This window comes from Suillus fuscotomentosus, assembly GCF_016647785.1.
Source record: "Suillus fuscotomentosus strain FC203 chromosome Unknown F5891scaffold_254, whole genome shotgun sequence".
Classification (NCBI taxonomy): Eukaryota; Fungi; Basidiomycota; class Agaricomycetes; order Boletales; family Suillaceae; genus Suillus; species Suillus fuscotomentosus.
The window spans coordinates 11,432-23,468 of NW_024539766.1; the positions used below are offsets into that span (position 1 = coordinate 11,432).

General features: G+C 47.1%; 2 protein-coding genes across 2 annotated transcripts; one reads left to right on the forward strand and one right to left on the reverse strand.

Moving 5' to 3' along the window:
• Positions 1–623: 623 nt before the first annotated feature.
• Positions 624–3,993, forward strand: F5891DRAFT_1200742 (uncharacterized protein; the record flags this gene model as incomplete). Its single annotated transcript, XM_041368850.1, has 7 exons — positions 624–680; positions 750–942; positions 997–1,107; positions 2,122–2,323; positions 2,466–3,310; positions 3,371–3,603; positions 3,655–3,993. The coding sequence occupies 7 exons, from the start codon at positions 624–626 to the stop codon at positions 3,991–3,993; spliced, it is 1,980 nt and encodes a 659-aa protein (XP_041216639.1).
• A 6,996-nt stretch (positions 3,994–10,989) lies between these two features.
• On the reverse strand, positions 10,990–11,515 carry F5891DRAFT_968156 (uncharacterized protein; the record flags this gene model as incomplete). The annotated part of the gene is made up of 3 exons (XM_041376292.1): positions 10,990–11,103; positions 11,158–11,361; positions 11,417–11,515. 3 exons carry the CDS (start codon positions 11,513–11,515, stop codon positions 10,990–10,992), a joined length of 417 nt encoding a protein of 138 aa, XP_041216640.1.
• Between the last annotated feature and the right edge of the window lie 522 nt (positions 11,516–12,037).

The window sequence follows — 12,037 nt, forward strand, 5'->3', positions numbered from 1 at the left end:
GATCGGGCCCATGTACTCATCTCGGGTGAGCTATCTTTCAATCTGCCTGGCACTTACGCTGACGACATGCCAACCAAGCGAGCGGAAATTGGCGCGGTCTGTAAAGTCTGGGAAGCTCTTCACCCCGTTAAAGCGCGAGCTGGTGTTCGATATCGATATGACTGATTATGACGGCGTGCGCACATGCTGCACATCAGCAGGAATATGTAAACGCTGCTGGGCATTCATCGCCAACAGCCGTGCGCGTCCTTGACTCAGCCTTGCGCACGCAATTTGGATATCATCATTTGTTATGGGTATACTCGGGCCGTCGCGGCATCTATTTGTGGGTCAGTGATGACTAGGCCATGGGGCTGACCGACGAACTATGTAGAGCTGTGGTTGGGGCGCTTACTGTGATAGAAGGAGGTAAGGAGATGGCGAAGAAGGTGAATGTAAGAGGCGTGGCACGAAGAGCCACCCTGGAGATTTGCCACCTCCTCTGTGACATGCACTGCGATGAAGGGAGTAGGATGTGGTATCAATTGTTGGATAATCAAGAATGCTTCCTATCCTGAGGACGGCTGGCGAACACTGCTTAAACTGGTTCCGGACAAGAAAATTGTCGAGACTCTCGAGGAGCGATGGGAGAAATAACCCGGTATCGAATCGTCGAAGAAATGGAACGAGCTGAAGGCAGGGTAATGTTGTATACACTTCACTTTTACTATCTATGCTATTACTGACAGCTTCATAGGCCTGAAATCTAGCCACTCTTGAGGACATCATTCTGCAATCCACGCCTAGATGCCGAAGTATCCAAGCACCGAAACCATCTTCTCAAAGTACCATTCTGTGTCTGCGTCCCCGTTGACCCGAACCGCGTGGAAAATTTCGACCCCAATGCAGTTCCCACAGTTATGCAGCTCCTTCAAGAGCTTGACAAGGCAGGCGAGGGTGCAAGTGAGTGCACCGCTTGTCACTGTGCCCGTTGTTTTCACTTACATTTTGATTCAGACTGGGAGCATACAAGTCTCAAGCCGTACGTCGACATGCTAGACAGACACGTTATGGGAATTCTGGATGATGTCCGAAGGAGAGAACGGGCAAAAGCTGTGCTTCAACACAGTGCGTGGATTTTGGTGTATATTAGGACCATTCAGATTTTTATCTCATTTTACAGCAATGTAAGTTGCAAACGATATCATTTACCCTGTTGTATTATTCTATTAATATACGCTGCCTGTCGTCTCAGTAATTCGATTTCGAGTCTTCCAGTCAGTTACGACACATCACGTCAGTCGATTACTCGTGAGACAAAAAAGTGAGGCACTGTCGTGCTCACGCTCGACACCGTAATGTGTTACATACTTATGCATCCTCCGTTTGCCTTGGAAATGCCCCCCATGTAAACTTTAGTGTAGATTTAATGAAAACTTTGAGATAATTAAATTGACTGAATTTCTACTTGAAATAATGCTACAGTATATATAATAAGGTACGCTAAATGTAAGTACCCGGACCGTGTATATGTGAAGTTCCTCGAAATAAAAATGGAGGGAGACTGTATGAGCTAGGCAGGCGCTAGCAAGTGCGAGAAGGTAACGCGCGCGAAGGCACGCATACGTGAGGTGAAGGTGCGCGAGATGCACAAGTGAGTGGGAGGTTCGAGAATGCGCGTGCGTGAAGCGAAGGCGCGCCTAGAACGTTAAGGGAAAGGCCCTATTTGAAGAGTGGATGCACAGATGGATGGTTGACAGGAGAATCAGATCAGATATCAAGTGAGGAGGTGATCTATACACTTTCCAGTACACAAAGATAAGGGGAAAGTAAGTACCAGAACCCCAAAGATTCCCTTCTCTATTTAAGAATGGAGATTACACTATGCGGCGCGCTTCCGAGCGCGCTCCCGAACCGAGTAACCATATCAACTCTAATTATAACTAAGTTTAAATAGACTTTCTATATGTAGCGCGGATTTCGGACCGAAGATTTGTTAGTTCAATGAAGGAGATAGGAATAACGCACCAGCAAATCCGGACTTGTCTATAGTCCGCGAGTCGATGACAAATAATGTCCGTCTCGGACATTACCGGTGATTAGTCATTCCCTACATTACTCATTATTCTACGTATTACTAAGCTTCTTCTGTTGTACTCGTACCTTCATCATCTATGGCTGTGTCCAACATCCCATGCTTAGGTGTCGTCGTTGAAGGAAACCATGACTGCGTCGTCAATGAGCCAATACTCCTCGTTACTTTCATCGACGTTATCATACGCTCCCAGCTCGACGACAAGCAAATGGACACTTGGAAGGCAGCCGGAACTCACGATCACGTGATGTACGGTTGCGCGGTTAAACGGTCCTGCTTCCTGCCGCACGCAGAAAGATCGACTTGGAAGGATTCAGTGATTAATTGCACGTGCCCACGTCGTGCCATGGGTCCAAGGTGAGTTTTCACTTGTTTTCTTCGCATCTATCAGCATGTTCACTGATGTCCAACCTTGGGACTCGACATTGGCCGCCTATCGCGACCAGGAAGCATCCCCAACCACTAACGACACTCTTGATTTTCATCGCGAGAACCTTGGTTTTCCATGGGCTGGCCAATTTCCCCCCAACCTCCCTGATCAGCACTATCAGGCCTCAGGTCAGGGCATACTATACTCTCCCATCCCATATCCCCCTCCTTACCTTCACGTTCATGAATCCAAGATCCCGCCTGCATTCGCTGAGGCATGGGAGTCTCATGAAGACGATCTTACTCCAGGAGCTTTCCTTGAGGCATGGCACCCCACATTCTCTGATCACCATGATCCCGTTGATTCCAGTCACGGATCGCCGAACTTGTCTCAACTTCCCGTGCCATCGTCCAGCGCCACCTTACTCAACCATCACTTACCCGCTAGAACTCCTGAGACAGCCAACGCGGACTCGGCCCAACCCCACGCACCGCTCGGTACCATCTACTTACCACCTCCATCGGATATCGTCGATGACGAAATACGTCAATCTCACGCTCCCCTCATGTCTGTTCGCCTCCGCAGGGCACGATCCAGCGGGACAACTCGCTCAAGGACCTCGCGTATGTCCAGACGGACAGGAATAGAAAGGGGAGAAGCCGCAAGGCAACTCAACACTCAGCTTCTCACAACGACGCCCGTGCAACCGACTCTTAGTGTAGTACCGTTCAACACCACGTCAGTCGCGTCGCAGGCGAAAGACACGATGAAATCACTACTCTTACGGTCGTCCTTGTTTCCCGCAAAAGATGACATCGCCGCCAAGGCGACGACTGCATGGACCACTACCGTCGAGAGCCAACCAGGTGAGTATCTTCTTGAACTGCCGCCGGACAGTCGTGCTCACAATGTTCCGTTCAAATCAGTTGAATTCCGGGATCTCGCAAGAAACGCTGCTGCTGCCGGAGAAAAGAAGCTCGTCAATTTAGTTGAAAGTATGCGTAACGATTTGAAAGAAGTAGGACGACATTTCGTATATTTCAAGTACGATTTGGGCGGCGCCGTTTTGGCGACGGAGATCCTCACGGCCGTTGAAGTCCGTGCGCATCAAACCATTGACCTCATCACCGATGAGAAGTTCCTCGACGTTACCGTTAACGTGAGTGATGTGTTTCCCGTCTGAAATCAAACTGACGCGCAGTGTCTTTAGATTAATGGGGACTTCGTCACCGTCCCATTCGGCAGCACCCCCGTTTTGCAGTTTATCATGTACATCACCTACGACAGCAAATTCGGGTACGATCGATACCTCGGGAAAGGCGTCCCCATGACCCGCGACAAGTTGCGACCGCTGTTCTTGATGACAGGCACTATATTCCGGTGGGCGCTGGGGGAGCGCTCCAGTGGCATCTTTACTGCCAGCGATTTTGTTGTGGATGACTGGCAGGCATATCACACAGGTTTGGAGAAGCGCTTCGACAATATGAGCCTGGCGCAGCAGGGAGCGCTTGACATATTAATTGCAAAGCACGTCGTCTGCCCGTACTAATCATCATGTAAGCATTTTTGTACCAGTAGTTCAACGAAACCAGCACATCTGGAGTAGCTTTCGTTCCCTTGAGTGATTGTGATATGTCGCAGTGTTGTGGAGAACTGGCATGCTTGCCAGATAGACGCCTAGTATGTCGTAGAATTTAACATCTGACGTATCGGTAGCCAAACGTTTACCATCACCATGACAGTCTCTCTTCAAGCTTCAAGTCATGCACGTGTTTTCGATCCTGTGTCTCTAATACTGAACCCCAGTGAAAGTCCGACATCATGGGCCATTTCCACGGAGGTCGACGGATTTGTAAGTTCCGGGTAGTCAGTAGAGTGTCTAGACTCATCGACGGAAATCTAAGTCAAACAATCTGATTTGCAATTGAGCAGCCTTACAGCGCATGCTCAATACTGCAAGAATCCAAGCTTGTGCAATTCAACTGTCAACATGTTCAATTGAAGGTCCGTGCGTAATATATATCTTATTGCTCAAGTATTTCGTACTTCGCCACACTCGAACCAACTTCAAAAGTCCACTTGCCTGCGACTCGGAGTTTTAATGAACTCTCCTCTCACCATCATCAGTGCATTATTACTATTGTCGACTGACTTACTCGTCGCCCGCCTACCTTGAATTCTCTCATACCTTTCTTCCTCGTCACGACGACTCAAATGATGTGAGTTTTTTTGCCTTGGTCGTGTCAATACTAGATGAAAACGTTCGAAACAGGGCGCATATAACCACTCCGAGTCATTCAACTCAATCTTCTAGTACCTGACATGTCTCGTGCCACACCAGTACATTCGTTTTCAGTACTGCTACTCTGATTCACTGATCTGTTATCAGCCTAGGTTTTGGATCAAGAGGACTTCTGCTCGTTATGGTTCGGGCACCAATAAATACCACGAATGCTGTCAAGCGGTATCATTTTCATTCATTTCATCGTGCTCTATTCTTATTGTTACAGAACTATGACATTGAAGCTTCGAATCTGGTAAGTACTCATCCTATTCCTATTAATGTATGCTCATTTGTGTATTCCATCTAGGTTACTGACCGCATGTCGTCCGCAAATACGGTCAAAGTCCCTGCAAAGTTCTCTAGCGGCACGTTTCATTAGCCGGGCACCGGGGTAGGACAATCCTAGAGGGAGGAGCTAGCGCGAATGAGCGCGGGTAGATTTTATTCCCATGTTTTGTATTGTATGTCATGTTGCAATGCATCGATTTCCGTATATTTGCGTCGAAGCCAGCAAAATATCAAAGGGATACACAGTTATATTCAAATCTACGGAATTCTATCCAGTAGTCAATGCATTGAAAAGCATACACCAGCGTTGATGCGCATCGTTTTCACAGCTACGGAAAGCGCAGATACCGACGCGTATCTACACAATAAGAAGTGTCACAGCCACAGTATATCTGCATTGCTGCGGGTGGAACGTCGACAAGTGAACTCGGAAGCATAAAGCCGTTGTCTTGCGAAAAGTCTTCAATAACATTATAATCGAGCCAATATTTGATGGGAACTGAGAACAATCAGTGACATCAATGCTAGTGAGCTTCCGTCCCTTACTCGTTACAAAGATAGTGTGTTACAATTTTGTTACTAAGCGTCAAGCCAATCTCTATTTGTTGTCGAGGGCTAAAGCCGTTGTCCTGCAGAAAGTCTTAGATAACATTAAAATCAAAGCAATATTTGATAGGAACTGAGAAAGATCAGTGACGTCAATGCTAGTGAGCTTCCGTCCCTTACTAGTTACGAAGATAGCGTGTTACAATTTTGTTACTAAGTGTCAAGCCAATCTCTATTTGTTGTTGAGGGCTAAAGCTGTTGTCCTGCAGAAAGTCTTAGATAACATTAAAATCAAAGCAATATTTGATAGGAACTGAGAAAGATCAGCGACGTCAACACTAGTGAGCTTCCGCCCATTGCTGGCTGCAAAGGCTGCTTGTTACGATTTTGTCATGGTCTCATCTAGCAAGTCTATGTTGGTGACCATCCATGGCTAAGTATGATCAAGGCAAATTTCTTGTGGTATACATAGTCATATTCGGTAGGAGCAGAATTACATCATCCTACAGCTGCGACGGGTACACTTTCAAGGACTCATACATTTGCTGATGATAGATGATCAATTGTGTTGGTCAGAGATGGTTGAACTTGACAAAGAATCAATGGACTGACTTGCTATCATCGGATCAGCGGGCAATGGCTTGATTCAGTGTGGCTCTTGCTCAAATGAGGATTGACAAACTCACTCTCTGCAAACAGTGAGCAACGACTTAGATCAGCATGGTTCTGGCTCAAACAACAATCGACACGCTCACCAACTGCAAACGGTGGGCATCGACTTGGATCAGCATGGTTCTGGTTCTAACAATGACAGACACACTCACAGACTGTGAAAGGTGGGCAACAACATAGATCAGCATGGATGTTGCTCGAATGAGGATCGGCACACTCACATCCTGCAAACGGTGGGCGACAACTTGGATCAGCATGGCTCTTGCTCATACGCATCAGGGAAACCCTCCCAGGCGAAAATTTTAATAAATTGATCTAAACGATGTTATTCTGATAATTCTATCTAATTTCAAGTATTAGGAATAAAACGGCTAAAAGACAATAATGTACAATGGAATTATCGAGACTTATTTGAAGATACAGAAAGTTTATCTATCTAGATACGAGTTCAACCAAAAAGTGTTATAGCCATCTAGAACTGTATCACTCGACCACTCTCGTGGGACGATGCCACTGAAATTCAGCAGAAGAGAGGCACTCCACACGATCTTTGACAAAGCTGCAGCTCGAGTAGATGGATAAATCTGAAGAGATTGGCGGAGGTGGAGGGAGATGCATGAGTAGTAAGGGAATGCTGGATCGAAGTGAGGGTTGCGGTGGTAAATTTTGACTCTAAAGAAGGAGCACTACTGTACTGAGTCAGACCCTTCAGTCACTTTGGACGTAGAAGTGGTGCCCCGGATGTGCCAAAAGGCTGTAGAATGTGTCCCAGCCAGTACTGGCCTGTCCAGGTAGATATGTGGCTGGCCGGTGTGTAGAGGTAGGCACAGCCAGTGTACCTTGAACCCGCAAGGTATGTAGCCTGTGTGACCACTCAGGCAGTGTGTAGAGCTAGGACTGGCCGATGTTTCCATATACAAGTGCTCGGCCAGCACTGCTCATACGACCACATATAAGGGTGCTGGCCAGCCATGTAGGGCAGGACACAGCCTCTGGCCAGCACTCTTATGGACAGTCGTATAGGATTCTCGGCCGAGCACATAGGGCAGGCACTGGCCAGCTTCACCAGGACCCAGCCTCTGGCCAGCCCTGCTCATACACCTATGTATAGGAGTACTGGCCAACTGTGGTAGGGCAGGGGCCAGCTCAGTGAGGACACATCCTCCGGCCAGCATGTCATATCCCGTATTCCGGACCTACATCCGATAATATTCCCACGCCTCATCCGGACCTTCGGATGTGCTATCCATGTCTCCAGTACCCATCCGGATCCCTGCACCTCTGCACATCCACATCCGCATGTCCACGTCCAGATCCCTTATCCTTCGCAGCTAGCCTGCATCATTCATCCTTGTCCCATCGCCCTAATGCCACATCCTATATATCCACGCATCTCATCCAGACCATATCCGATCCGGTCCGATCCGATGTATAGATCTGTTTCCTATCTGATATACGATAAGCTTCATAATTCATTTCCTGTGCATATAACGTTAACACAGCCTATCCGGTATTCCTTGTTACCAGTACCTCGGTTATATTTATTACCGGTATGCTTACTGATCTGTTAACCCATGTTCATTTCCGACTCGTGTTTGTCAACCTTTGCATATGCTTTGTACATAGCCTTGGACTCTGCTTATTGATCCTTCCATTATTTCTCTTAGTATATAAACTTGTGTATATGTCTTGTAGTACCTCAGTCTGAATATCATATTAGTCCTCGCACTAGTCTTCACTCTAAGTCCTCATATCAGTTCTAGTCTTCCAACTTAGTTGTTATCCATCTCAGGCCTAGGGAGTTTCTCCCTAGGCCGGAGCTCTGCTTATCCGATACTCCGCTCATCCGCTCATCCGATCCTCTGTAGTTTCCGGAAGTTCATCCGGATCTTTCCCGCGGTCCTCCGGACCTATTCTGCTTCGGACTTTGTCCTTGCAGCCTTTCCTCTGTTTACTTCTACTCAGGACAAGTCCCGAGTAGCCATTATACATATCCGTATCAGGACAAAACCTCATTGTAATTTCCGGAAGTTCCTCCGGAACTTTCCCGCACTCATCCGGAAGTTACTTGCACCCATCCGGAAAGTCCTTCCGAAGTTTCCCGCGCCTTCGGATGTCCTTTGGACGTCTTCGGACTTTCCTCGGACACCAATCTGAAATTAAGGGCACATACTCGGGTAAGGGGCGCAGCGCACAAGCTGAAGCCAAGCCCCTCAGAATCAGTCCTACCCTTTGTGCATGGTCTTAACACAGCACTTGTATACATGGACATATAAGAGCCTTGGCCGAGCACATAGAGCAGGTACTGGCCAGCACTTTTATACATGGTCGTATAGGAACCCCGGCCGAGCACACAGGGCAGGTACTGGCCAGCTCTAGTGATGTTCCGGCCTGGCTTGGCTCGAAAGCCGCAGCTTTGGCCCGGCTTCAGATGGCTTGGGCTTTCGAAAATTCCAGGCCAGGCCAAAGCCGCCAGTGATGGCTGGCTTTGGCTCGGCTTTGGCCTGAGCTGCAGCCCAAGTACTGAAAATGAAGAAACACGTTCAAAAGATAATTTACATCATGGAGTCAGCATCTGATTCTACAAAATCCTCGTCTCCCTGCAGAAGAGCATCCCAGCCCTCCTCATCCCCATCTTCGACATCACTCAGCTTCTCGTTAGCATCCATTTCAATATCAGAGTCCTTGAGAGCTTCCTCAGTTGATGATGAGGGTCCAGGCGCGCAGAAGAGTAGATGGTGGCAAAGGGCACATTTGACACACTGTAGGGCCTCAACAATGTCACCTTTGAGGCAGTTGCGGCACTTGCTAATGGTAATGCCACCCTGTGAGAACGCACACTCACTCGAAACTGACGATGCCATAATTGAGAGGTAGTCGCGAGCTAGCAAGGTCCATACTGGGCCATATCTGTGTCCATTAATCTACAACAAAGACTGGTCAGTATTGAGACAAGATAGACTTGGATGTGTACTTACACCCCACCATTGAATTATGCTCATTCCCGGCGGAGGTTTTGTCTCTACAGCATCAACATAGTTTTTAAAACTGGCATACCATGGTCTAGATGGATCTGTATGAGTGACAACAGTCTCGTCATTGTCATCTTCATCGGAGCTCTGCGCCTCGCGAATTAACTTCTTGAGTCTGCTAGCTTTGCCTTTCTTGACAAGTGAAGGTTGCGACATGGATGCTGCCTGGCCCAATTCAAGATAGCGAGCCTCAAACTACATGACTTGTAAGTGATTGTAAGCTGGTGAATAACTTTGTCCAATATACCACTCGTTCCGCGCAAGCAAGAACTTCGTCTTGCAAATCCTCGGGCCAGTTCTTCTTGAAGTACAACATTTTACCCATCGGATCAAGCACTGCATGGAACATGAGCATCATGGATACATGGTAAATGAAACAAGGAGAACATACACATAGTCAGGACATAGGCCGGGGAGTCAGTGGTCTTCTCGTAATACTCATCGAGCTTTTGTGCAGCGGCATGCAATGCTGGTGCAAAATGTAAATATTTGGACCGTTCTACACGCGAAGTCCAAGCTCGATGGAGAGTCTCGAGCGCAGGGATAGCAAGATGTAGTGTAGTAGTTGATTCTGACGAAAAGGCCTGCTGGGCAACGTCTGCATACTGAAATATTAAATCAGCGGCAGCACAATATCAAATGATGAAGGCAACATACCGATAATAGATCAGCAAATTTACCAACATGAGTCCATTCAGTTGATGCCAATGTAAGGAAATCAATCTTGGCCTGTTTGGTCAAGTCTCGCTCTTGTAGACCCATCTCGTACACAAATACATTGACATGCTGTTGTCAGAAATCAGACATTGCATTATTGGACACTGCAGGCTACACTCACCTCTTTATTGCTCTCCGCACGGTTGACCATCACATAGGTTGAGGACCAACGAACCTTCATATCCAGAAGGAGTTGTGTAGGGTGCGAGATGCCAGCCTTGACTTGCACTGTTTTGTAAAGTTCCTTATGTTTCGCAGATGATCGCTCCTTTGAACAATTCAGTAAAATGTAATGCGTGAAGAGACATCAATCACCTTTACGCATATCGAATGCATGAGTCCGATCTTGTCACGATTATGATGCTTGGTGGTATCCAGCTCATGAGCATGGGGGTTGTGAGGCTCGTAGTGCGGAGCTTTGCTGTATGTACTGATCAGTACTTGGGTGGCGAGATTAATCACATGAGCGAGACAGCTGAACACTACATGAGCACATATCAACTGTGAAACAAATGTCTTACTTGATCCTTCGTTTATAGCAAGGGAACTCCTTTTTGTGTCGCGCTTCATAGAGTCGAGCAAACTCCTCGAGCATTGTGCCATTGTTAGAGGCATTATCACAAGTGACATGGCCCAACTATATATCATAATTAGACTGAGTCAAGCAGAATGCAAAGATGACATGCCTTATGTGTGATACTGACACAATCTAAAACTTTGAACAGTGCACCACTGAGACGCTTCCCATTGTGTGCATTGTTGAGCTGGGTAAAGCCAAGAAGTGCACTTTCACACTCCCATTGCATCGTCGACTTCTCTTCGATCCAGTGGCCAGTGACAGCGAAATATCCATCAGTGTTGGTGGCTTGCCATGCATTGCAAGTGATATTGATTGCTCCGCTAACAGCAGTGCTCTGTGTTGGCAGATGAGATGTGGTAAAGCACACGCTGGATTGTGACATACATTTAACGTCGTCCGGAGTCTCATCAAATGATTCTTGAATATTCATATGATCTCGGCGCAGGTGGCTTTGCAACTGGGGATTTTGACACTATTTGTCGCCCGTGAAGCGACATAAATCATCTCCTGGAACTTTGGATGTTCAAGGGCTTGGATGGGCTAGATGAAGGCGCGTCAATGGTCATACTATTAGATCAAGCAAAGCATACATACTTGATCCGTTGCAACCAACCATTCAATTGAAGCTTGTTTGAATAACTTATCCGAGTACGGTATGACTCGTTCAGAGAGTTTGCATTCAGTCAGATGCGAGTTAATGGTCCGCTGCGCCTGCTCGGCCTTCTCCTTGTGGGCCTTGACATCACCCGGTAACATCGACTTGAAAGAGTGCTCCTTTGCCCATTGTCGATACTTTCCCTACAGTATAATCATATATATATGCACAATGAATATATGAAAGAAATGTACGCACCGCAAAATTAGCTTCGGCATGACGACGAAGTGTCGTAGATTCATTCACAAGTAAACACTGTTTCCTATAAATTTGGTGTGAGTGAGCAAGCGCAATCATGACCTTATAGACTTACAAGCATATCTTGCACTTTCGGTGCTTTTTGACCTTGCCATTGGTTCCCGTATGATCGAACATTGCACAAAAAATGCATCAAGATCAGCAGTCTTCCCTTCGCGTGTTGGAGCTGTGTCGGTGATAGGTTGGACATGAACATCAGTAGGAATGCCATCATCGTCAATCAAATCTACATTGATTGGCACTGATTTGCGCCACAATCTTTTGGCTACCAGGTATCAGTTTTAATATTTGCAGATGGAAAAAGAAACTTACGTCGTGGATTGGTGCGTGCATCTTCATATTCCTCTCCATCAGATTCATCAACAACTGCTTCAACATGCGCCCGTTTACCCATTTTGAGTGTTGCCGAGGTTGCCAGGGTTGAACCTGATGGTGCAGTGTCACCTGTTGAGCTGGGGGTGGTTTGATCCATGTTGGAAGTGTGTTGAATTTCAGGCAAACACCTCGTAGCCTCAGCTGCACGAAAGGCATTTATAGCCTTGGTTTGGGATGGGAGAGCTG